This window comes from Podarcis filfolensis, assembly GCF_964270895.1.
Source record: "Podarcis filfolensis genome assembly, chromosome: 3".
Lineage (NCBI taxonomy): Eukaryota > Metazoa > Chordata > Lepidosauria > Squamata > Lacertidae > Podarcis > Podarcis filfolensis.
In genome coordinates, this window is record NC_139606.1 from 66,538,399 (window position 1) to 66,565,144 (window position 26,746).

The 26,746-nt window shown below is 41.6% G+C and overlaps 1 protein-coding gene and 1 long non-coding RNA gene across 4 annotated transcripts; one reads left to right on the forward strand and one right to left on the reverse strand.

Annotated features, from left to right (window-relative positions):
- Positions 1–1,191: 1,191 nt before the first annotated feature.
- On the forward strand, positions 1,192–13,175 carry LOC310760087. The gene is made up of 4 exons (XR_014546752.1): positions 1,192–5,877; positions 5,968–6,031; positions 7,738–7,812; positions 13,021–13,175. It is a non-coding gene; the product is annotated as an uncharacterized lncRNA (long non-coding RNA).
- RMND1 (required for meiotic nuclear division 1 homolog) lies at positions 8,465–26,697 on the reverse strand. 3 transcript variants are annotated; one of them, XM_083608010.1, is made up of 13 exons: positions 26,554–26,697; positions 25,884–26,099; positions 24,535–25,046; positions 20,958–21,066; positions 19,383–19,458; positions 18,432–18,471; positions 17,195–17,295; positions 16,279–16,385; positions 15,037–15,101; positions 14,864–14,940; positions 13,182–13,302; positions 11,311–11,427; positions 8,465–10,029 (listed from the first exon to the last, which is right to left on the reverse strand). In XM_083608010.1, the coding sequence occupies exons 3-13, from the start codon at positions 25,030–25,032 to the stop codon at positions 9,997–9,999; spliced, it is 1,344 nt and encodes a 447-aa protein (XP_083464136.1). In that variant the 5' UTR covers positions 25,033–25,046; positions 25,884–26,099; positions 26,554–26,697; the 3' UTR covers positions 8,465–9,996. The 3 variants fall into 3 exon arrangements, with proteins under 3 accessions (XP_083464136.1, XP_083464137.1, XP_083464138.1); XM_083608011.1 differs by having other exon boundaries at positions 26,010–26,099; positions 26,554–26,691; XM_083608012.1 differs by lacking the exon at positions 25,884–26,099 and having other exon boundaries at positions 26,554–26,683.
- Between the last annotated feature and the right edge of the window lie 49 nt (positions 26,698–26,746).

Below are 26,746 nucleotides of genomic sequence, written 5' to 3' on the forward strand. Positions count from 1 at the left end.
ACTGAGGAAAAAAAGGGATCCAGTGGTGTCATAAGTAACTGAAAAAGTACTATTCCATAGTTGGCAGTATAGATATATAGGCCACAATCGGTACAAAAATACATGCATTTGGCTTGGCACCTGTTGAAATGTTTTGATTACATGTGGCTATTGCTTCGATGCTTTGTGGCAGTAGTCAAATGTCAGTTCACGACTGGAGTGCTGAGACTCTAGAACTGCAGTAAAAAAAAAAACTTGCTGAGTGGCCTTTTGTGTTTTTAAAAAAGGAGAGAAATCCAAATAACAATAGTTCATATGAGAATTAACCTAATCTATAAATGGCATCATCTGCCCCAAAGTGAATATGCTTCTGCTTGCTAGTGCTTTGAATAATAGGTGTCCTTATATCTGAAGATAGAAAGAAATGCGATTGCAGTAGTGAGTTCTCAATATGTAGGATTGCAGCTATAATACATACTTATGATATTTTCCCCCAGTCATGTTGAGGCATGGGTCTGGAATACTTAAAAATTGCTGAATTTGCTTTTGTTCCCTGAATTGCTTCCTGTAACAGCTTAGACAGGCTATTTGTGTTCTTCTGTATGATCTGTAGCTGTACACTGCCTTTCCTGTTAAGCTTCAAACATCTACAATGCTAGGTGTTACAAATATTATGTTGTAATGATATTAAGAGAAAAGGTTGCAGAATATTTTACTTACTAAATTTTAATCAAACCAGGATCTAATAAACTGTTCTATTTGCATTTATGTATTTACTGGAAGCTTGCTGTTAGAGAAAAAAGTTATTTGTTAGAAAATGTAAGGAGCCCATAGGATTTAAAATTGAAGGTTTTGTTTTGTGTAGTTCTGTTGTGTGTTGGTTCTTTGTTGGTTCCAGAAAGTTGATGTGGAGTTTTAAAACTGCCATAGGCAAAGGAGTTCTAATAATGTTTTGTTATGGAGTGTCAGGCTCCATTGTACATACATGTTTAATACATAATATTTGCATTTCTTTGATACCACTAATTTTATTATATAAGTTCAATGGATCTGAAAAGGCTTGAAATTAAGTATTTCATTCAGACTGACTGACTTATACTGACTTAATCCCCACAGAATTTAGTCGGACTTAAGTGTGCATAAGGTAGTAGCCTCAGGTCTCATCCTTGTGCCCATACCAGGGCAGTCAAGCTTTACCAAATGGGCCACAAGACTACTTCCCATAGGCATCTAAGCAAGGAGCCAGGCTTTGGGAAGAAGGTGCAAGGCTCTGGCAGGGTCCTAGAGTCCTCACACCTCCTTCCCAAAGCCTAGTTAGCACTTCCCAGCTGTGGGAAGGAGGTGTGAGGACTCTAGAACCCTGTCAGAGCATTCATGGCTTCCTCCCAAAGCCCAGCACTTCACTTTACTGGCTTGGGGAAGGCAGTGTGAGGGCTGAGGTGTGTGTGTGTCAAATGTTGCTGAGGGTCACCCAGAAATGCCTAGAGGGCCACGTGCAGCCCTCAAGATAAGCATTGGATATATTTGTACATCACCTCACCCAACTGGTTCCCAGAGCAATTCAAAACAATTAAACAGTGCAAACCCAGAATAAAATAGTAAAAAGTAAGATTGAGTAGAACAAGTAGATAAAAACAAAGATTGTCCAGAGCTTAAAAGGCCTGTGGTAACAAAAAACATCTTTGCCTGATGCTGAAAAGATAAAACAGGCAGGGCAGGTATTCCTGGAAAGGGAATTCTGTAAATGTGGCATCCATTCTGAAAAGGCTTTCCCTATGGTTGCCATCTACCTCTCATGAAAAGGAGAGGCTTGCTTGCTGACTTAAATCGTTGGGCTGATGGATGTCCTTTAGGAACCCAGTATTCATAACAGTTTATGGTTTTGGAAATTTGCATCAATACCTTGAATTCTGCTTGGAAACAAACCAGCTGGTGAAGTTTTTAAGCCTAATGTTGTAATGCCTGTAGTTTGGTAGCTGTATTCTGTACCATCAGTAGCTATCATGCAAGTCTTCAGATGCAGTTCCACATATAATTCATTATAGTAAACAATACTGGGTGGTTTATCAGAGTATGAAGAATAGCCAGGCTCTCTCTGTCCAAGCCAGACTATGGCTGGTACAGCACTCACAGCTAATGAAAGGTACTATGTACCACAAGACACAAGATCCATAAACACACCCAGACTGAATCTTATCCTATAGGGTAGAGTGCAAACCCATCTAGAACAGGCTGAACACCCATCTCCCTGAGCAAATAAACTATCTGTGCCCAGAACCTCTGTTTTGTTAAGATGGTTTAGTGCTCATCTAGCCTATCACAGCATTTCAGTGATATACATACGGACTCCAAATCACTTCTGTTAAACCACACAGTAACAAGTAATCACATGTCTTAAAAACAGCTTTTGAGTATCAGGTAGGTATACAATTCTAACCCCATCCCCAATGTTTGAAGGCTGAGCACTGTAGTTAACTCTGCTGGCATTGAGTCACACACCTAGTTGTGAGGGGTGCTACCCGGTGGGCAGAAGCTATCTTCAGTGGTAAGCCCTGAAGTGGTAAGTATCACAGGGGTGGGGTACTGGCAGTTTTAGAGCCAAAGCCTTGTGTATCCTTGGGCCCCACAGTTGTGCCAGCCTGGAGATGGCATGAAGAATTTCAAGAAACCATTCTTTCCACTTTTCAGCCCGGCTGGCATGAGCCAACAGTGTTTGGGATGTGGTGGTGTATCTACCATGTTTTTCCTCCAATCCCACCTAAGATTGCTCTGCTAGTGACTTCGCACCTGTCAAACCTTGAGATATGCTTGCAGTCAGGTGTGCCAACTTGAATAAAATAGGGGGGGTAGGTAAGCCCCGACCCACATAATCACATTGCATGGCACACGCACACACCATTTGAATGGCAATGCCCATCAACTTTGCAGGGGCGTGATGCCCTCAAATATTTTATTTGGGGAGGCGAATGGGCCCTTGGCCCCTAAAAGTTAGTTCCTATGCTTCCAGTACTTAAGTGTTCATATGTAGTACCGTGCTTTTCTCTCTAACACGCAGATTTTTTCTCCTAAAAAGTAAGGGAAAATGTCTGTGCGTGTTATTGAGCGAATGTGTGGTCCCTGATGCGTGTGTCAGGGAGAAGGGAGCTCCGTGAGAGAGGAAGCTGTTGCTTTCCTGCATTCTGCCTCAGGGTCTTAGTGCCCACCCCCTTCTTTTTCGGTTGCTGTTTGCTCAAACGGAACAAAGAGCAGGCAAATCCCCTCCCCTCCAGGCAAGCAGAGGGGAAAGCAAAGGATCTCCGTGCTCCGGTGCTGCTGCATCGAGAAGCATTTTAGGGACTCGCAAGCAGCCGGAAAACATGCAGGTGGGGGGGGGGAGAGAGAGGGCTGGCTTAGGTGAGTGTGTGTGGGAAAACTTTTGCCTTCCTTTCCTCCCTCCCGCTAAACCCCTCCTGCATTCTTAGCCAGCTGCTTCTCTGCACACCCCTCTCGTGCTCCTTGTCCCTTCTGTGTTTTTCATTCCCTCCCCACTTAAAACGTGGTTACAAAGCACGGAGCCACATGGATCCTCAGGATCTTTGCAATGAGTCACCCCAAATTCACCATCAGATCACATAGCATGTCCATGGCTACAGCCTGCACCAAAAAGATCACGCACCCACTGTTGCCTGGGGCTGCAATGGTGCAAAAACGTGGTTACAAAGCATGGATCCACATGGATCCTCAGGATCTTTGCATTGGGTCACCCCAAATTCACCATCAGATCACATAGCATGTCCATGGCTACAGCCTGCACCAAAAAAATCACGCACCCACTGTTGCCTGGGGCCACAATGGTGCAAAAACGTGGTTACAAAGAACAGATCCACAGGGATTCTCAGGATTTTTGCATTGGGCTACCCCAAACTCACCATCACATCACATGTCTGTGGCCACAGCATGAGGCACAAAAATGATACACCCACTGTTTCATTCAGAATTTTTTCCCCTTGTTTTCCTCCTCTAAAAACGATGTGCGTGTTATGGTCAGGTGCGTGTTATAGAGCGAAAAATATGGTACATATCCAGGTGTTTGAAACAAAACATGAAAGTTTGCCGTCATGCACCGATTGTAGACTTTTTAAAAAAGCAGTTTCAAAAGGTCAGTTAACTTGTGCAATTTCCACATTAATGTAAAATAAATTAGCAGGACTTTAGTGTATGGGTTCTGCTTTTAACAATTGGTTAATGAGTTTTGAAATGTGAGACTTTGTATGTGTAAGCTGCTTTACATCTAATGTATGGAAATGATAAATATGCTGTGGCATGTGATTGGTTACTGGGTAAAAGCAGTCATAAGACCAAAATATGCCTCACTACTTAAATTAAATGGTATAAAACAATAAAGCTACTCATGTAAATTAAGAACAAGACAGAATCTGAGTATTGGTTGTGGTTGTGTGATTAATCTGTATGTTTTATTTGTGGTTTTTTTGGGTGGGAAATTGTGCTTCACACTCATGAAGAAAGGAATCTATACAGCAGTGATCGCGAACCTTTTACACACCAAGTGCCCAAGCTGCAACCCAAAACCCACTTATTTATCGCAAAGTGCCAACACGGCAATTTAACCTGTATATCTTTTTTCCCCCTGTGTGTTTCACGTTTCTTCTTTATGACTGTTGTAATAAATAATGCTTCATAAAAGTTATTGCATTACATTCTTCATTAAATTATCTTTCCATTTATATATAATTTTATGGTATAACTCAGTGCTTTTTTAAAAAAAAAAAGTTTAGGGGAACTCTCATTTTGACTCAAGAAAATCGCCACCAGGGGAAAAATAAATACAGTTCAAACTGGGAAAAATACAGTTCAAATTGGGAAAAATAAATACAGTGGTACCTCAGTTTTTGAATAGCTTAGTTCTTGAACTACTGGGAACCTGAACCTGTTCCAGTTTTGGAACTTTTTTTGGAAGCTGAGGAGCCCTGGCTGCCTTCAGTTGGTGCGGGGGCTCTCACATGCAGCTTTCGGGCTGCCTCCACCTTCCCCAACCCCAGCAACTATTCCGCCTGGCTGCCTTCACGGGTTTGCAGGGGATCTGATGCAGTGGTGAGGGCTCCTTTAAACTCCCTTGAGGGGAGTGCCGCCATGAACCCCTCAACGAGCCAGCACCTCCCCAGCTGAGCAGCCCCGATCCAGCTCCTGTTCCCATGCAAGCAGCAACACTGCCTAGCAGAGCAGTCCAATCCCACTCCTACTTGCCTGCAAGCAGGAGTGGAGGCAGGGATCTCTCAGAAGTGGAGCAGACAGGGTAGGGGGCAACATCCCTTGCCTGCTCGCTTGCCACCCTGGCCCAGCCTTCCCTCAGCACTGGGGGCCGCAGGGCTGCATTCAAAATAAAAGCTGAAACTCCAGAAAATCACAAAGCTAACAAACTTGCAACTCGTGAAAAAGCAGCAACACAACAAATTGAAAAAAGCAAACCATCTGTAAATGAATCAAAATCACAAGAAAACATAAAACAACACTGATCCTAATCCTAACCCTAACCCAGTCCTCTCCTCACTCCTCCCCTACCCCTGTCTCGGAAGCTACAGCACTAGGGCTGCAGGCTTTGGAGCCGTCCTCCCCCACCCCCTGCACGGAAGCTATGGCCCTGCTGGGGCGCGCATGCCCACAGAGAGGGCTCTGAGTGCCCTCTCTGGCATGCATGTCATAGGTTTGCCACCACTGCTATATAGTCTAGCTGATCACTACCTGTAAGGTTTACTGGAAGCACAGTAGTGAGTATTGGGTGCCTAATAGGGCTTCTTTGGTGATCACTAGGACTTAAGGCTGTAGCAGCTACCCATGGAATTGGACAAAATGCTGTTTTTCAAATATCCCAGCTGGACACAATCCTTACATGCACTGAAGGTTTGTATAACGTCTAATAATCTTACAAATTTTGGATTTATTTTTTAAAATACTTTGGGGGTGTTAAATATTAGTGATGTTTTTTCTTAGTGCCGAGATCAAGTTAGGACTTGGGAGAAACTTTTCTGAAGTATAAAACAGGAATGGGCCTCAGGTACGTAAGAGATCCATGTCCACTCAGATTTGTACACCTTGGGCTCAGTTTACACATTGAGGTGTGAGAGCTTGCTGGTAGCTTACAAGCTGTTGGGGATGGGCTCCCTTCTGTCAATTTGCAAGCCCTGAATAGAAGCCCTTTTGGGAACTCTGTTTTCCACAGCTGGAGCAATGGCCTCCATGCTTGGCTAAGGCAAACAGCTGCTTTAGATCTAAACAACTAGTAGTGCTAGGATGATGTGTTAGTGAGACATTGGCAGCACCTCTTCCCACTTATCTCCTGCCCCTTCAGGTAGTGATGAGTTGTGAATGCTGGAATAGAACCTTTGGTTTTAAACCGGCTGAAAGCATCCTTTCACATGGTTGGTTGCTATGTGAACCAGTTTCTAGAGGGATAACCATATTCTGCAGCAAAAACTAGACTTCCTAGCACCTTTTAAGCCTTAAGTTTACTAGGGACAAGCTATATCACTGGTTCATGCAGCCTAGTGGTGTATTCTGCCTAGCAGCTCTGATTGCAAGATAGGCGTTTCCCTGGCCTGCTAGCTGTGATCCTTTAAATGGCATTAAACCTTCCACTCTGTTTTGGATGGCAAAAATCAAAAAATTATATGGCAAGCAAGAAAACCCTCTTAGGGTATTTTCATTTTGTCTGAAATTATTTCCTTTACATACTCAAGTTTTCTCAAGTTATTCAAACCTCTAGGTGCTATAGACGCACACAGTTCTCAAATCCTCATCTATTTCAAATTCCTCTTGTCTTTTGCAGTATAGGAAATGAATTTGCTTGTTCTTCAGTACATTGAAATAAAATATGCAGACTCACAAATGGATGTTTTTCCAGAGAGATGCTAGAAAAGAGGAATTGTAGCATATGCACCACCCCTGCCACAGTTACCTCACAGGTTTTCATATTTTGTGTGTGGTTCTGGAGCCATAGTTCATCTCCGTATATTTGCCATTAAGTAGAATAATTTTACTGTTAGTGGTTAATCCATTGCCCTAGCTGCCAAACTAAAATACGTTTAGAAACCTGGGAAGAATTTTCCTCCCTTCACACTTGCTGGAATTAAGGAATTCATGGTTGTTATATGAACACAAACAATACAGTTGTAGACAAAGTTAGTAAAAACACACTTCCTGTAGAAGTCTGGCTTATGGACTTTGTTTAGCTCACTACAGAATGAAAGATGAGCCTGGATCAGGCCAATGGCCCATCTAGTCCAGCATCTCCACAGAGGCAAACCAGATGCCTGCAGGAAGCCCATCAAGGGGGCCTGATCACAAGTAACCCATGTACTGTAATCAATCTGAAACCAGAATCTGTTACTTTAATATGTGAAATAACTATGCTTAACAGTTGCTCAAAAATGCAGTTAGCATTTGATACGTAATTCAGAAAGTAGATTGTGACCATAAAGCACTGTTGACAAGGACACACGTTCTGGCACTTGTAAAATACAAATGTGTAATTAAAACCCCGTTATTCCAATTCAACCCATAAATGATAGAACTGAACTTTTGATAAATTGTAGTTCAGTGGAGTCTCTGAGCTCTCTTTGAAGTCCCCCCATTTTAAGAACAGTCAAGCGTCCCATCATTAAGCAAGAAAAGGGATTAGATTCAGGATAATTTGAAGAATATCAAAGCTGCTACCCAGGATCTTAAGCCCAAATTTCATCATTCAACTATGCTTATTTCCAGTTCATGTTGCCTTTCAGAAGTGGTTCAGTAACTTGTTCAACCCACTATGAAGCAGTTCAGATACATTTCGTACAGGTAATCAAATTCTGAGTGCTACATGAAGTGTAAAATGAGAATATTCAAATGTTTAAAAAATGTCATTTCCTTGTACTAGTAACACACCCTACAGAAGTTTGTCATTTCACTTGACCAGAAGAAAAACAAGCACACGCTAAGCCGTGTTGGTATGCTGCCAAAAATGGTGCCCTTGTTCTCTCCCTCTCATGTAGCATTTTAGGTACTCTGCATTCAATGAAGCACTATGATGAGTGTTTCCCAGCTCCCTCTTCAAATGTCTGGCTGCCAGTGGTGGTGGGAGAAACTCGTAAGAACCTATCAAATCGCAAGTGTACTTGTAACACTACAGCAGGGAGATTTTGCCATGTGAATGCTGTTTTTGGTGGGCGTACTGCTGGAGTGGGCCACCCTCAGTCTGCTTTTATGTGTTCCCTAGAGCTATCTGACTTATTTTCCTCATACTTGTACTTGTTGTGATGAGGAGAGAAAACACTGAGTGAGAAGAGGAAGAAATATATATTACCACAACCATTTCTTGCATGCACGCACACACAAACACATTCACATTCCCCTACCTCCAAAGTAGTATGTGACACTTGGGGGGGGATTGCCCACTCCTGGTGTACTTCAAAATGCATAAAACCACAAAGTTTGATAACTACTGACTTAGGGGGAAAAAAGATGATGAAATATTTTATTACTATTAGCTATAATTTGACCACGCACTTCCTTTAGGATCCCAGGGCAACAAATAGATAGGCAGTTAAAATCTTGAAGGGATACAAAACAGTATTAGCAAAACAATTTAAAATACATAATTCACAGTACAGACAAGGAAGAACATGTCATCAGCCGTTTTCACCCTTCCTCAAAGATCCAGATAAACAAATAGCTGTCAGTGGAATGATATTTGTGCAGGGAAACTAACTCTTAGGAGAAGATCCATAGGGTGCCACAGTGGAGAAAACCCTATTCCCATGTTTTCATTTTGACAAAGCCTGTTGGTTGGAGATTTCAAGTAGGACTAAGACATCTGTAAACATTTTGATGAAATTTATGCCTACACATTTATTAGTCCCACTTGAAATCTCCCACAAGCAAACTTGATAACTGTTGCTCCTTGGAGAAGTAGGTTAAAGTCAATCTGAACTAGCTAGGTGCTTCTGATTGAAGAGACCGTCATATTTAGTGCATCATCTGGATAGAAATTTTGGGGTCATTCCAAATTTGAATATGGTTTATTTAGATCAGGACAGCGAAATAACTAATCAGAAAGAAACTGTTTGTGCTTGGTGTGGGGAGTTGAGATAAATGCAGGATAACTTACTTTCTGAGTCCTTTTTCCAATTTCCTACAAAATACATTCTCTTTTGTCCATGTCTCTAGAGTTAGAAGAGACAAATGCTCTCTCATCCTCAAAGAATCTCCTAACTTCCTGGGACAGTTACTGGTTTTTCTGTTTATGGATTCAGTTTCAAGACTGAACCAGTTCATCAGTTTGGGCTCCTACTTCTGGCCCAGGCCAAGAGCCAGTTTATACTTGGCAGTGTAACATGGACATGTTTTTCCTGAGCTGTTCCTACGTATGCTGCAGACGGGGGAAAACATGTTTAAATCTTTCCCTATTTAAAAAACTGCACAAAACAAATTAGCATGTTTGGGAAAAGAGTTCAGCCTATTTTTCTCCCAACACACTTATTTTTCTATGGATAACTTATTCCCCACATACACAGTAGTACAATACTGGAAGCGCTTCCCTCAATTCTGGCAAATGTGTCACAGTTGTGGCAAAATACGCACCACACAGTGAGACATAACCCATATAAAAGCCTTATTTTACATGGCACAGACTACTGCATCATTACATAATTTCCTGCTATACAGCAGATAAAAAAACTGCAAGTGTGGGTACAGCTTTAGTAAGCCAGTCTTTGGTTGTCTGCTTTCTAAACAAAGGTACAATATCTTAAAGAAGGATCAATATACTCTGAATCATGATTTCTTGGAAACAATCCCCAATTCAAGCTTTGGTCTAACCTCAGTGAATTCAATTGTTTCGTTAGCAGCAAGTGTCCATACATTTATTATAACACTTGCTGAACTTTTCAGAAGTGTGAAGAATAAAGTTGAAGTCCAGCAAACACAAGGCTGTTGGGATTATCTTCACAATCTTCTCAAACTTCTCTTATCATTCACAAGTTATCAGAAAAGAACTCTGCCAAGTTCAAACATGACCTGCAAAAGAAATAGAATTTTATTATATTTTTTTCCAAGTGTTTTCATTGGTAATGAAAGTCAACAGATCCAAACTCTTCCTTACAGTGGTACTTAAAAAAACAACACACACACCCTAATGCTAACTAATACAAATAGGGCCCCTTACTCCAGCACAAGCAATCTGTTCAGCAGCTAAAGGCAAAGGGATGGTTAACATTTTCATAAGTGACGGAAGATTCTAATGTTGCTCACTCACCCATATAAGCCTGGTGGCTAGAAAGATAAAGAAACAGTACTATTCATGCAAGCAAAGGCCTCTGTAAGTCAGAGGTAGGCAGGTGGGGAGGGGATAGGATGACAGGATAACAGCCTTCTTTCAGACACTGACTTAAAAGGTGGTCACTGAACGGCTCCTTTCATCAGCAGGTACTACTTGAATTGCTATTCAAAGTCTTCTGCTTTGCTCTCGCACTTGCACCTCAGTGTGTGGAGACTGACTGGGGCTCTGATTTTGTACATAGCAGTTCATTAACTGGAGAGAACAGTTCCCAGCCATTGCTTGACTTAACAGGTGTAACTGCTGTTGATTGCCCCCAGAAACCAAATGCATTTGTAGTTTGCGAAATAAAAAGTACACAAATTCCAGTAACACAGGAAGGAGGTAATTACAGATCAATATGCATTCTTAACTTAGAAATGCATCATGTGACATAGAAAACAGTGTAGACAATGTAACTTGTGGCTTTCAGGGCATGTAAACGCAGAAAGCCATGAATACGCTTGGCACTTGAACTACATGCAGGTTACATACCATCCCATGATGGAATTTTGTGATGTGAAGACGTCCTAGATGACTAATTTTGATTTCTTCTTCTTACATATAGGTAAAAATTATGCTGGTGCAGCGTGGTGGCCAAGTTGCTTGTTCAAATCTCATTTAATCAAAGTCCCTATTCTCTCAGTTTCAGTTCGGCATTTATGATTTAGGGATAATACTGGCCTACTTTATAGTTCTGTTGCCAGAATCCTCAAAATAATGTGTGTGAAGCATTTTGAACACTAGAGAGTGCTATATCTACATAAGTTCCTAGAGGATATTTACAAACTTCTCCCCAACTTTCCCGCATCATGTTTAATTAAATTGAAATTGTATCAAGACGTGATTCAGTGAACTTGCTAACATTATAGGAAGTGATATACTGATTGTATTCACAAGGAAAGAGCTCAATACATGTTTGTTTCAACAAAGCTGTTAAGTTCATACTAACACTGCACAGCAGCACATTGTTGCAGACTTACCTCTATGGTGATGAGTATCACTATCATCCACTCTAAACGCAAAGCATGTTTTTCACTCAAATGATTTCTCATCAAATCTGTCAGCTCTGTGCAGTGCTGGAGCTTTTCATTCACCACCTGCAATAGAGGAACTGATACTTCAGAAATCCTTGGGTAAACAACTTGTTCAAGGTATTCTCACCTAAACAGCTTATCCACTGAATGGGGCTTAATGAACATACTGAAGTTTGATGAACTATATCAGAACTGATGTTTCTATCAATGAATGCAGCAGAGCACCCAACACCATAAAGTTAGCATTAGGAGTTTTGACATCTCAGTGTTAGCAGATTTATTGAACTGTCGTTTACAAATATAGACCACAATGACTACATCAGCCGGAACTTTGTTCATTAATAGTTACTAAAATTGAACAGTTTCTAAAGTTTTGGGTTTAAGTAATGGAAGATGAAGGCAAAATCCAACTCAATCCAGTGCAAAGTGTCAACTTGTAAAGGATTCCCATAGACTTAACTGAACTATAATTTCTCCTCCCCTACATGCATGTGTGCATAAGCATGGGATAGCTGCAAACCATGAAGAATGAATTAGAAATGACTGCATTCCTCTCATATCTCCATCAAACACTCCTGTCTGTTCAATCAAGTGACAATCAAGCTGGACTGCCCTAACTGCAACATATTTTCAAAATAATGTCCCTTTCAAATGCATTTTAGCAAAAAGAGTGCAATTTTTGACTCATATCACCAGGAGGGCAAAAATCAGCACTTCCTCAAGACCTTATTTACATAATACAGCTCCTAGTTCTTACCAATGGAGACCCTTTTTCAAACCAAGCACCAGCCACATAGGAATCAGAGAAACTCACTAATGTAAGACTTGTACAGGCCTGCCAGAGTTTTCACAGGCAGCTATGGAACCACACCTATCAGCAGGAACAGCAGTTAATAGATTGTCAAAAGATTCATTGTGATAAGCAGATTAATATCCTTTAGGAGAGAAAACCTGGCTTCGTGGGAATCAGGTTACAGATGCTTCAGGTTACAGACGCCACTAACCCAGAAATAGTACCTCGAGTTAAGAACTTTGCTTCAGGATGAGAACAGAAATCGTGCAGTGGCGGCGGGAGACCCATTAGCTAAAGTGGCACCTCAGGTTAAGAACAGTTCTTAACCCGAGGTGCCACTATAATGTGGGATGAGCTTGCTATATGAGAAAACTATACTGTAATTAACAAAATTAAATACAATACCAGCAAGCCAGCTCTGAGTAGGAATGGAAAAAAACTGGACATATTACCCAAGAGAAAGAGAGAATAAGATTTCCAAATAGTTCACCTTGCTAAGAAAGCAAACAGAATACCAGTTTACTACTGGGATTGGTTTTTTTTGTTTGTTTAAAATTAATGGCATGAAGCCCCAAACCACGTAATGTTCTGCATGTGCACTGCCCCATGGAAGCCGTTTGCTCCTAGAAAAGATGCTCCCAAAATTTGGTGGACCCTCTGGAACGGCCTGTAAAGAGGGTAGTATACACCCTGTGAAGTGGGAAGAATCAACAATCCCCCAGCCAATACTAGGCAGAAGTATCTTCTAACTACACATGGGTCACTTTGAGTCCATGCCCATATTCTTGCTCATCAACAATGAAATACTTGTACACATCAAGTGCCTTTATTTACTTAAATTTATGTCCTGTCTTTCCTCCAAGAAGCCCAAGGTAGCACACACGACCAAGATGACAAAGAAAACAGAAGAAGAAAATGGAGAAGGATGAAAAGTTTAAGACTTCTTTGAGGTGAACCAATCTGTGAACAACTGGCAAAAACTGAAGTTTTCGCTGAGGCAGGAAAGCTGGAATTGTGTGCCTACCTTAACTCTGCGATTAATGCTGAGAAACTGGCAAGTTTTATCATATAACTGTTCAAGATGCTCTCTATCCCAATAGAAATCTGGAGTCATCAGCAGGTCGGAACTCAGATTTATGCGGTGCCTGAGGAAAGGTAGGTAAATACATAGATTCAGAGCAATTATGGGTGGTTCTTCCCTCCTAATCTGAGTTAATAATTCTACCTAGGTGGTTCAGATGTAATGCCAAACCATGGTTTGACACAAAATGAATAAGCACTGGAAAACTCTCAGGCTTACACAATCCATTTTTCTATCACATGCTACAGCTGCTTCACTTGCTTGAAGAAAAATAATAATTTTCCAGTACCAACAAAATGGCAACCTATGGTGTGCCTCACACCAGGAAAATATGATTTTATCACAGTGAAAAAGGGGTATTTCAGGCTCCTTTTTGTGCCAAACCATGAAGGCTCTATGAAGGCTATACTGGTCACTCAAAACAAAGTGATGATTTTCGTATTCCCTTATGGGCTTCTTTGAGAGGAAGCCTGGACTATAAATTTAAAAAGTAAATATTCATTACTTTAAAAAGGTACAAATTTAATTAAGAAATTGGGTGGGATTCACCTAATGAATCCTGTCAGTGGAAGTCCTGCAGCAGGGGTTCCACAACAGGGTCCCCCCCCCACGTACCCCCCCCATTGGTGCAGGAGAAGCTTCAGAACAGAACATGGGAATTGTTCTGTCTGGCACACTGATACACCTGCACAGATGGAACTTTTGGAATAGCAGGACATTGAATTCCACCCATTATTTTTGAACAAACAACAAGCTTTTTCCCCTTGACTACACTATCCTACCAATAAGATCTGGAAACAATCCTGCTCTCTGGTTAAGACCTGTTCCTGCAGCAGGACTTCTCATGATTAGTACTTCTCAGTGGTACTTCTAAATTCTTATGATTAAAGGATTTAGGGCTTATCTCCCATCTCTAAACAAAAAGAGATTCCCTGCTCTCAGCAGCTGATCTAAGCTTTATTTACCATTACCCTTCACAAATCATACAGGTCTATTACAGACATTCCTAGAAACAGGATTTGGGGAAAATACAGAACTTGTCAAGGTTATAACAGACACACTTGCTTATGCTCTTATCACATATGAAGGCTTAAATGCAGCTGCACCGTACACTGTAGCTCTTAAAAACTGTTACAATAAATCCATAATGTTATTCAATAAGATTTCCATTCAACTGAAGATTCTAGTTTCATGTTTAATAAACACCAGTTAACAGGGTACGTATTTCCAAGTGTTCAGGCAATATGGTGCTAACTGGGGTGTGTAGGAAGAGACATGACTGCATTGTGCTCTTCCACTGTATTTAACATTTTTGTTTCTAATCCTTGGTGCCCTAAATCGATCCACCTCTTGCAATTAGTAGGCTTGACTTTGGGTGTGAGCTTAGGATATCTTTAAAAAGATGATGCTAGATTTCTATAGGAAGTTTTGCTTCTTAAAAGGGAACCAATAACTGTGTTGGTAGCGAAGGCAGGGGGTAGAAAACGAAGGTGGCTGGAAGTGAAGGATCAAAATATATTGTAAACGTCTTCAGGATGCCTTGTGGGAAGCTATTTATAATTGAAATAAATAACAACGAAGTGTCCTGGGAATTAAGTTAAGTTTCCTTGTTTTAATGAAGATACCTCAACGCAAATAATTCCCCAATTTTCTGCATCACATCAGCATGAGAGAGCTTCACCTTCCTTCTTGACTTTAGTATCTGTTAAAAAGAGAGCAGTGAGACGTTAAGAGCGAATATATGTTGCAAATAGCTCAATTTAATAATAGTACGTAAGACCAATGAAGTAGTGAATACCTCAGGTATTGACTGGATAGATTCTACAAAATTATCCAATGATGATTCCCAAATTGCCAGCTTCACTACATTAGGGAAAAGTACAAGAGATTTATTATTCAAGTTCACTACCCTTTAATGTTTTCACAAAACCAAGTCCCTACTTTCAATTACCGTATTTTTCCGTCTTCCAGACACCCCCAAGTATAAGGACCCCCCATTCTGGGGGACTCAATTTTAGGAAAACAAGGGGAGATGGCCCAAAGTTGTTGAGCCTCTCCCCCTACACAGCTGCAGGCAGGAAACACTCCCTGCATCATTTCCCACGTGCAACGGCATCAGGGGAAGTTGCACTCTCACCAGCCATCTGGTTGACGGGAGTGCAACCTCCCCCAATGCCACCGCACACGGGAAATGACCCAGGGAGCACCCACCATGTGCAGCAGCATCGGGGGAAGTTGCACTCCCGCTCTCCCCCCCCCAGTAGATGCGGGCAGGAATCACCCCCCAGATCGCTCGCTGTGGCATCGGGGGAAGCCACGCTCCTGCCGACTGGCTGGCTGGTAGCACACTGCTCCCCGCCCCCATATGCCACTATCCGTGTATTGGATGACCCCAATTTTTTTAACATGATTTTTGAGTCAAAAAACCTCGTCCAATACATGGAAAAAGATGGTATATGATGTCTTCGTAAGGAACCTAAAAAATGCATGTTTGAGGGCCAAAACAGATGTCAGGTGGGAGACTTGCAATCAGACTTCCCAGTTGTTAGGAATTAAAAACAAACTTTAAAACAGCAATGGAGTAGGGATGTCCAGGTTTTATTCTAGAAGTGACAGCAGGTAACAGGTGCTAAACTCCCAATCTAAATCCTCCCCACCACAAATTATTAGCCTTAGGCTACTTCCTGCAAAGCTGAATTGCTTTAAGTGGCACTGCACTCTAGAAGTAATTCAAGAAATTGCTTATTATTTGAATTTGATATCAAGAAGTAATTGTCCAAAACAGACATAGCAACACACATTTTAAGGATACTTTATCAGTGTACCTCTGTAATGATCTCTGAAGTTCACTTCAAGTTCTTTGCATCATGCCGAAGTAATACTACTATACATAACTTATCTCTGGTGCACATTCCCAAGCTATCCTCATACACACATTTTAGGTAACACTTTGGGGAAAAGTTTTTCGCAGCACATGCTACACATCCCAAATTCTGATGCAAAATGCTGCTTAGAAAGCCTGATGCAATATATCACTTACCAGAAAGGCAAAGAGCATTTGAAAAAGCAAACTTCTCTAAAGTAATTTCATCAGGATCTAGTTCCGAATTTATCAGGATTTCTCCTCTATGAAGCTTTGACTGTGCTCTGTAAAGAGCAAGAGGAATACTTTAATTGACCACATGCACCAAAACAGAATATGCCTAGTATGAATCCATGACACATAGGAACTAGCTATACTATACTTCAAAAACAAAAACAAATCAGAGCACCTAAGAACATGCTTAGTTCCCGTCACAGATAATGGAAGAAAACTTCAGACTTGTTGAGCTTCTTTTTCAACTCTATTTGTCAAACAAGAAAAGCTCTTCACCTGAACAGGGAGTTTCAAAAGCTGCTTAGCAAGTTATTTGGGAATATTTTTTTTTAAAGGGCCAAGTATATATGCTGGCCGACTGAGGCGACAGAACTCTCAGTGGCCCATTGCAATTCCTTTCTGAGGTCAGTTGCATCCACCATTACTTTCTCTTAAGCTAGTGCAGGTGGTGATTCTTAAGGTTAATTTATCTTGGAATGAGTGTCAGTTGGTGCAGACTGAAGATACTGGTTGGATGTGTGCAATCGCTTGCTGATCCATGTCCCTTGTGGCTTATAAAGGGACCAATGAAGTTATTAATAAAGTACCTCATTACGGGAGGCAGTGGTCCCCAGTTCCCTGAAGGTTTTTATTATTATTTAAATAAGAATATTTTTGTGCTCCCTGTCTCAAAGATGGCAATGGCAATACTTTCTTACTTTGCAAAGGAATTGCAAATGCAGCTTTATTACAAAGATTATGGGAGGTCTAAACAAGCTGGCAGAGTAGCGTAAATATTTAGCAATGTTTTCAGGAAACAAATATATGCAAGAAGCTACATTGCACAGAAATTAGCACTTGATGACATACAAACACTTACTCTCCTAATCTGTAGTTCATCTCTTCATTTTCCCAGTGAACAAGCGCAACTTCGTATGGCTGAATTTCATGCCTTTCCAGCATTTGCATGATACTCTTCATCTAGAAAAGATCCTGCATATTAGAATTGCTGACAAATGCTAGGAGGTCATCATATAAACCTGCAGGCTAACAGTCATGGTGCCTTCAGCCAGTTTTGAAATACCATTGAGAGGGAGGGTGGAACTGCACATCACAAGGAAAACAACTCCAGCTTTTCCTTACAATGCAAATACAAGGGCAGAGAGAGGCATACTTACAAGGGAGAATTGACCTAGGAGAGGAGATGCTTCACACTTCCCATCTCTCAATCCCTCCCCCAGAAAATGGTCTCAGGCAGTTTTTGTTTTTTTCTTAATCTGGGCTCTGAAACTGGAAGCAAGCCCATTAGAGGAATAAACCTTAAAAAGAGGAGGGTGTGCAAAGGAAGGCTAAAATGGTAGGTGTGAGAGAGGTTAAGCATCCATGCCTCCTCCTACTTTCTCCCCTACAAGCAACCTCTGACACCACACTTCCGTTACTTTGCTAGGCACAGATGTGGGACTCTGTGTTTGCAAAGGCAAAATGTAACTCCTCTCAGAGTCTGGCTCTACTTTGCACATGGCCACGACCCATAATATCTTCTGTCTCATCTCATCGATTTCCTACAATTTTCTACACTGACAACATTGTCTTTATTCTCAAATAACAACTTGCAGAAATACATCATTGTGAATAACTTAGTTTTTTTAAAAAAATAAAAGCATCAAAAGAAGAAGAAGAAGAAGAGTTTGGATTTGATATCCCGCCTTTCACTCCCTTTAAGGAGTCTCAAAGCGGCTAACATTCTCCTTTCCCTTCCTCCCCCACAACAAATACTCTGTGAGGTGAGTGGGGCTGAGACTTCAGAGAAGTGTGACTGGCCCAAGGTCACCCAGCAGCTGCATGTGGAGGAGCGGAGACGCGAACCCGGTTCCCCAGATTACGAGACTACCGCTCTTAACCACTACACCACACTGGCTCTCAAAAGACATGGGACAAAAACTCCCACTGCCCTTCATATACAATTTTTTAAAAAACTGAAAAATTTGACTGTAAAATGTAAAAAGATACATTAATAGCATTTGCTAAATCTACACTTAAATCTAGCCAAACCATTTTATTTTGTGGAACTGCAAAGACCAATGGAGTTTACCTCATAAAATTTGGCTTCCACTTACTGTTTTTTCTTCAACATTCCAGAACACAACAGATCCTTCCCTGTATGAACAGAATTTCAAGGTGGTGTTAGCAGCACAGATTATGTTTCATGCTTACATGTGTATTTCTTGGCAAGAATAAATACTCTATTCTAGATAAGGATGGAGAAGAATTTAGTTTGTTCCACTTTAAGTGAACTGACATAATTCACACCCAAATTAATACACAATCAAAACAAAATTATACTTTAAGATTTTAGTGGCAATACTTGGCTCAGAAACATACAGATGCATACTGAGGGGAAAATACATATTTAAATAATATTTTGTGATTAAAAATTAAGTACATAAATACAATTTTTAATGGACTTTTTAAAAACCCAGAATAAGGCAGAAACAGCATGGAATCAATTTATGACGGTACTGATGTGAAACTGACGCAGACTGAAAATAGACTGTTAAACATACAATCCTCAACTCATCCAAAATTTTAAATCTTAGTTATCTGGCTTCGCGTGATCAGTTAACCAATTACTATGGTGATGGTGTGTTTATGAGGGTTCAGAAAATATTAAATAGCTTTAAAAAAAACTTTTAAATGGTTGCAATTATTTATTCTCAAAAAAATATAAAGAGTGCAGAGGCTGGCCATCACATAGTACAATTCTATACATATCTAGAAAGGCATGAAATTGCAATTGTCAGTCCCTGCCCCTGTACTCATTGGGAATTACTCTGGAGTTTGTGTATAGCTGATGGCCTTAGGCAAGCGCTGCCTTAGGGAAGCGCTTCCACCCCAGCCTCCTTCATTACAGCAAAGAGGGAGGGGGGAAGATCTGTAGTTGCTTGGGGGTTAAGGCCTTTTGAAGCCCAAGTCCCAGAGTTGCTATCAAGCTAAGCAATAAAACCTATCATTTTGTGTTACAAAAATTTTTTTAGTTCACATGCACTTTATTGCTGGGCATTGTTTACCTGAAGAAAAAAATTATTCCAGGATCATATTCTTTCGCTGAGCTTTCTGTACCAATCACCAAAACGTTTGCTGCATCTTTTTTAAAAGAAAGCAGATTTGGAATCATATTCTGAGACACAGAAACAGCGTTTTAAACCCTGTAAAACATTTACCCTACAACCCCACATATAATTATCTGGGCTAAACCCCACTGAGAACTGTGGTAATTACATCTAAGTAAAACTACTGGGTTGCATTGCATGTGTCCATTTAATATACAGTCATACCTCGGGTTGAAGTAGCTTCAGGATAAGTATTTTCGGGTTGCATGCTGCGGTCAAAATGATGTCACGCGCATGCGCAGAAGCAGCAAATCGCGACCCACGCACACACGGGTTGCGTTCACTTCTGGATGCGAACGGGGCTCTGGAACGGATCCTGTTCGCATCTAGAGGTACCACTGTAGTCCTATTTCAGAACCTTTGAAATGTTAAAGGTACCACTTGCTGATGTGGGGAGAGAGAGATTTGGCCTGCTTGAGTCCATAACAGTTCCTAGTACAGTGGTACCTCGGGTTAAGAACTTAATTCGTTCTGGAGGTCTGTTCTTAACCTGAAACTGTTCTTAACCTGAAGCACCATTTTAGCTAATGGGGCCTCTCGCCATCGCTGCGCAATTTCTGTTCTCATCCTGGGGCAAAGTTCTTAACCCGAGGTACTATTTCTGGGTTAACGGAGTCTGTAACCTGAAGCGTCTGTAACCCGAGATACCACTGTATACTGAAAACAGAATTAGGGGTTTGAAGTACTCATACAGCTCCACACCTAAGCCTCAAGCCCTTTAGCACTATATAGCAAGCAGAGGAAGTTTGCAGTACAGTGCTTCCAAAAGCATTACAGAATTCATGCTCTAGGATGGCTGGTGATGTGAATAGGAGTACTTCTATTGCATGCAGAATACACATGGCAACTTTTTCTTTTCACTTGTACATGTGTACAAGTGCTATTTTCAGATTAAAGATCTACAGGCATTGATGAAAATAAATGCTGTCAACATCTGCAAATAAAAGTATGTTCAACAGTGGTATTGTTTTACCCTCTGATCTAGAGTGACAATTTATGTTCAGTTTAAGAAACAATAAGCCGTTATACAAGGCCCTTCCTCAGTTTACTCATGTAATAAGTGATATCTCCGAATTACTTTACAGTGCTTGCCTACCAAATTGATCTTATGAATTTAAACAGCTCAGGAAAAATATCAGAAAATATACAAGAAAGTGGAGAGGATTACCACAAAGAACAGGTCATAGGAAAATGTTTTGCCAATGTGCTTCTAACTATTTAAAGTGTTTGTCTCATTTCATAGCATTAGAAAGATTAAATAGGCATGTTTTTGGTGCAGTAGCAGCTAAGCCACATTACAGCATGCAATGGAGCATGTTTCAAGATGCATTTCTGTTCAGAAAGTTTTGAAAGTGAATTTTACAAGGTGATAATCATTATTCCACAGTTGATATAAACACTGCAGTTTTATTACTAAGAGGAACTGTGTTCCATGCATTCAACAGAAGAGGGGCAAACTGTTCAGAGGTCTACCTCTAGGTAATGTTGTTATTTCAACATAGCCATATGACGTCAGATCATGGCATAGGGTACCAAGATTATATTCTTCTGCTGTTGCAAAGGCTGTGCACTGCATCAGATCCTGTGCCAAAGGAACAAAGTTTAGTTTAAGAAAACAATCAAGTGATATATTTAGAGGACATTTATTTGGCTTATTCACCAGCACTGTGATACACTCGACTGTTCTATGACCCCTGGTATCAAAATGCAAATGTCACACAAATATTAGGAGAGCTATCCTAGCATTTTGCTAATAGGTAAAACCACTGTGCTTCACAAATCCTAGAATTGAAATTCAAACTGCAAGCATTTCATGAATACCATGGTATAAGATTCCATGTGTAAAATATTGCAGTAGGCTTATTTATTCATTTTGCCTGCTGAACAAGACCCAGAGCAGGCCCTTTGGAAGCATCCTGGAGTTTCCAGGGGTCTAGAGAGATACAAAAGACTCAAATGCAATATGGCTATGATCCTATACAAACTTAGTTGGATGCAAGCCCAACAGATTTTGTAGGATTCAATTCCAAATAAATAAAACCAGGCTGCAAGTGAAGTACTTGAGTAAATTACTGCCCAAACGTTTTATCCCCTTCTTTCTCTCCCCTTAAAAAGGCAGCATTATAAAGATTACTCTCATTTTCTGTAACTGGAATAAACTATTTTTTCGTTAACTTCAGCACTTCATATAATCTAAAAAAATGTGTTAGTGACAAGTGTTTTGTTATCTGGTGTGTGTCAAGATTAACACTTGCCCTTGCAAAAAATCCAACATTAACATCCAGCAGGTGGTGCTCTGCATCAAAGAAAGAGACAATTTTGTAACTCCAAATGTTTTTATGTACTATAGTCTGAGTCAGTGCAATCTCTGGCACAAGGTTTTTCCATGTGGCAGCTTTCACTGAAGTAACCTACCCTTTCACCATGTCTGACACTTTGCCCTGTATTTTTGAGATGGAAAAAACCACAGCAACAGAAAAAGGTTTCTGCAAAACATTTATTTGTGTGTAATTACAACCTCCCAAATGTTTTGGGTGTTTAAAACATCAGTGTTTTCAGAAACCAACCTGCATTTCAGTGACATGGAAACTTAAGAGCATATTCCACATAGCACAATATGTGCATGCGTACACACACACACACACCCAACACTTGTCTCAATGTAACTTGACCAGGAGCAGCACTTGGGCGATTGCATGACGAGTTACCCAGAAATTTCACCCTATATAACAATTATGAAAACGAATGATGCTCTTTGGGGGAGGGAGCAAAAAAAGAACCTACCTAAGGCCAGTGCTTTTTTTCTGGGGGTACGCATACCTCTAAACATTTTGTAAATCTTTGTACTTTTGTCCATTTACTGTATTTATTTCCCCCGATTTGAACTACAAAATGGTGATTTTCTTGAGTCAAAATGAGAGTACCCCCTAAACATTTATTAAGAAAAAAAGTACTGCCTAAGGCCAAATAAAAGTTGGCAAGCTCTGGGGGAAACATTTTTATAAAAAGATGTTTGATTTGGAAAGAATGGTAGTTTTCTTTTATTTCTGGATGGGGTGTCTGTATTCTTCAGTTCCTGTATTGAGGATACTTGCAAGGGAGGTGAGGGCAGGTAGTGTAGCTTCTAAATAGGAAAGTACAGTGACTCCAGCCTGGGAGGAAGCCTTCTGTCTGATGAAAGCCCTTCTCTTTCTTTTATCTTTGGTGGAAAGATAAAGGCATTCTTGCCTGTGCTCAGAGTCACTTTTTGCACATTTCAGCTGACTAGTAAAAAATATTGTCAGGTATCAATTCCAGCTACAATTCTCATACCTACTTCACAATGTGGTTCACTGCAGAGGTTTAAAAAAGGAATGGTTTAGACCAGGGGTCAGCAAGGTTTATCTTGCCTGGGCCTGTTCGGTTGCGCGGAGATCCCTCCGTGAGCCGGATCGCGTGTGCTCGATTTTTGGCCACCGCGTCTGCACAGACACGATTTTCGGCGCTGCAGAAGCAAGCCCCCATGCCATGCTGCACCAGTTTAGCGCAGTGCATGAGCAGGCAGCTCGGTTTGGGGGCAGCTTGTGGGCCAGTCAAATGACCTCTGTTGGCTGCTTCCAGCCTATGGGCCTTAGGTTGCTGACCCTTGGTTTAGACTGAGACTAGAAAAGTAACCATAGTTTATTGTTAGTCTATATTGATACCATCTGCGAGCCAGCTACGGTTTTCAGAGCTGTGCTCTACAGTGCAGTAGTGGCCAAACTGCTTTGGCCCAAGGGCTGCATTGACGGTCAGCCACCCCTCTAAGGGTTATACGCCAGTGGCGTGCATAGCTGATATATCCACATTTGTTTACATACACTCTAAGCGTACCCCTCACCACACACACACATTCACAACACACATACATACTCGCACTAGACATGATGGTCTCGTCTCTCTGACATATATGCATTCATACACTCTCACATACAAACACATGCACACACAGGTACACACACATAACCAACATTTCCATGTCTGTCCACTCCAGGTGGCTGAAAACACTGCCTTTTACTTTGCAGAGTAAGCAGCTGTATTTCTCTCCATCCCATTTCAGTGCTGGAATGAAGGTAGATAGAAATGCTGCCTTTTACTCTTAAAGAGCAGGCAGGGGGTATGTCTGAAGTTAGAAGAGCCTTCTGCCTGCTCTTTATAGATAATTTCTAGAGAGCAGCCAGCCCACTTTACCCATAGATTTCAGATGGGCTCTCTGTAACTGCCAGTCAGCCAATCAGTATTTACAGCAGGCCTCTTTGAAGACATGCTCCAAGGAGCAATCAGCTGCTTGGTGCTGAAAGTACATCTTCAAAGGAGGTTGCCAAATCTACCAATCAGTTGATTGGCAGATACAGCAACCTCCTTTCAGATTTAACAGGTACCAATCACCTGATGTCGATATGACACCAGGTGACTGACACGTGGGTGCTCCTTCCCACCTGTCCAAGCTGGCCTGCAGGAATTGAGGGAATTAGGAATCCAAATCACCATGCAGATTCAGTTCCCTATCCCTGAAGCAGTTGCTTGCTGAGTATATTTAAATGCCACATCTATTCAAATACTGGTTTTCTTTTCACAATTTAAGCAGGTTCACTTTTGTTCTATCTGGGGTTTTTATCATGCATTTTAAGTGAATATTATTTTTAATTCACAGAGGGTCTTAAACTGTGCCTAGCAAGCCCCCTCACACCAAGACTGATGCAACATATCTTCAACAGCACTCAAATGCCACCACTAAGGCAGGAATGAAAATAGAAGTAACATGACAAGAGCCATAGGGACTTCAGTAAAAAGAAAACAAAACCTCATCTTTGTGCATGAATGCTCTTCCTTAGACTGCAGTCATCGACACAGCCAAAGTTGAGGAACTGGGTCAAGAAAGAGTTCATGCTTTCATGGGCTGGCCTACCCTGTACTGTTAGGAAGACAGGAGTTTTCTCATTCCTGCATAATACTTGTTATGAAACATTATTCTGGTCTTCATAACCCTTCAGTGTTATAAGTACTACACTTCAAAGTTTTAATACTTTACCTCAGTTTCAGACGGTAGTGGCAGATTAGCTCTAGATGGCTGCTTGGTCCTCGATGCTTTTGGTAGCCTTTTAGTTGGCAAAATATGTTGATCTGGCATAATTTTACTACTTGATAAAACTGAATAATGTCTATTTGGTATATCTGTAAATTTTCTCAAACACTTTGCATTGTGCTTGAAACTTGTGTTTTTAAGAGCACAAAATTGTTCCCTGTGTGGAGGACAAACATGCATACTCAAATAATTCACAGTCTTTGCTGCAGTAGGAACGCTAGCTTGTGGTCTCTGCCATTCCTTGGCTTGCACACAAAGCCTGCTTAAGCAAGAAGTTGTTGCCTCTGGAATGCACATACTGATGGATCTACATGCTAATAAAGAATTGCTTGACACCCCTTGAAGATTGTTGCTTGATGCTGAAAGCCCATATTTATGCAAGTGTTGGCAGTGGCTTGTTTTGTGTGAAGATCTAGCCAGGAATCTCAGTAGTTTAGTTGCCATCTTTTCACTGTGTCCTGAATGAGAGAGTTATAGTGCATCAACTTTCTGACAAGGAGCAATATTTATCATTTTATAAAAACAGTTCTGCACTACAGCAAGTCAATCACATCAATAATAGGGCTCGTTCTGCATTCATAGGCTCAGCTTCAAATGAAGCAAGCAAGGAAGACTGCAGCAATACATTTACTTTACCCACCACAGCAACATAATGGCCAAACACGGGGTCAGATCAAAATATTCTCATCAAAATATCTGTTCTCAAACATATTAAAATTTGGTTAACGGCAAACAGGGAGATGCATCTTTCTTCCTTTCAGCATAACTTTAACCAGCCAAAGGTAAATAGTGCCGTCTATACTCAACAGAATCTGTGAGTCAGCCAATGACTAAGACAGTGATAGTTTAGTTTCACCAACTGAGGAGCAGGATAGGCTAATAAATTAGACACATCATACACTGAAACACATTGAATAGCATGGTACTCTGACTGAACAAGGTCACAATGTATTCCTTAGACCCTAGGTTCTTAGATTGTGGTGTGGCATAGGGCACCTAAAGGAAAATTATTTGGGGATGACCCTACAGTAGCTGGGGTCCACTAATGAAGGTTTGGCATTTCAGTCACCTCTGCCTTCAAGTAGATGGCACAACTTTGCTGTGAGGTGTGAGGAGATGAAATTATAGTGACAGAAGCTCATATGACACTTTCCACTTCTTCTCATCCCTGCAGGTGAGACTTGGCACTGCTCAATGTACTTGGCTCTGCTCAATGTACAGATGGAGGAGCTACTGCCATATTACCTAGCTTCAGGCCACATAAACACAGCTTTGTGAAAGAACTAGGCACTTGCCTGCATAAAGATTGTCAGCGCTGAGCTGGGTGGAATGGAATTACGGTAACTGAGAAGTAGAACCCAGTTCCAAGAGCTTGAGAAGTGCTGCCTTAGTGGTCTATCTTGCATTTGACTGTCACTCACATGATCGTTCCCCCTACAACTGCCGGATATCTCAACACAGGTCCAATCTTTCCTTCACTGCAGAATTTTCTCCCTCAGGCCAGGCCATTCCTGCACCAATCATATTAGTATTATTTGGATGAGAAAAAGCTGGACTCCGGGCCCCCCAGGAACTACAGGAAACATGGCAAATGACCAGGATCATGGGAGCCGTAGGGCCTCAGTATCTTCCTAGCACTGCGCTGAAACCCTCCCTCACAGCGCCCAGGTGACAGGTGAAATTAAAGGTGAAACCCACACCGCTTTCCGCATTCATGCTATACGAGCGCTGCCTCCATCCCTCCCACTAACAAGACCGGAAGGTTGCGGGGAAGGACTCCGCTGGGAACCATATTGCGAGCGCAAGAGGCGACCCGCCGCAGGTGACCATCACAGTATTAGGGCGTTTTAAGCGGGTGCGGGAGGAATGACCCCCCCTCCGCTCGCACTCTGCCCCATGCGCGCTCCCCAAACACCATCCAATCAGAGGAAGACCCAGTTCCACGCGCAGGAGCCTTTTACCAACCTGGCGCCGAAGCACGAGGTGGGAGGAGGACCCGCTCTCTCCACGGAGGGCCGGCGGAGCCACAGAGTCAGCCCCGCCCCCTCCGTCTGTGCGGTTGACGCGCGACGTCATATTCCCCGCCCCAGAGCGCCAATGAAGCTCGCCGCCTCCTCCTGAGGAGGCGATTACCCCCAAGGCCTCGCGTTTCGTTTGG

Bases quoted from the DNA above. Each gene is read 5' to 3' on its own strand.
- RMND1 (XM_083608010.1), bottom strand. From the start codon at position 25,032: ATGGCAACTAAACTACTGAGATTCCTGGCTAGATCTTCACACAAAACA. The intron at 16,386-17,194 runs GTAAGTGTTTGT...TGCTCTTTACAG, and splicing joins ATGAACTACAGATTAGGAGA to AGCACAGTCAAAGCTTCATA. The intron at 10,030-11,310 runs GTAAGTCTGCAA...TTTCTTTTGCAG, and splicing joins TGATACTCATCACCATAGAG to GTCATGTTTGAACTTGGCAG.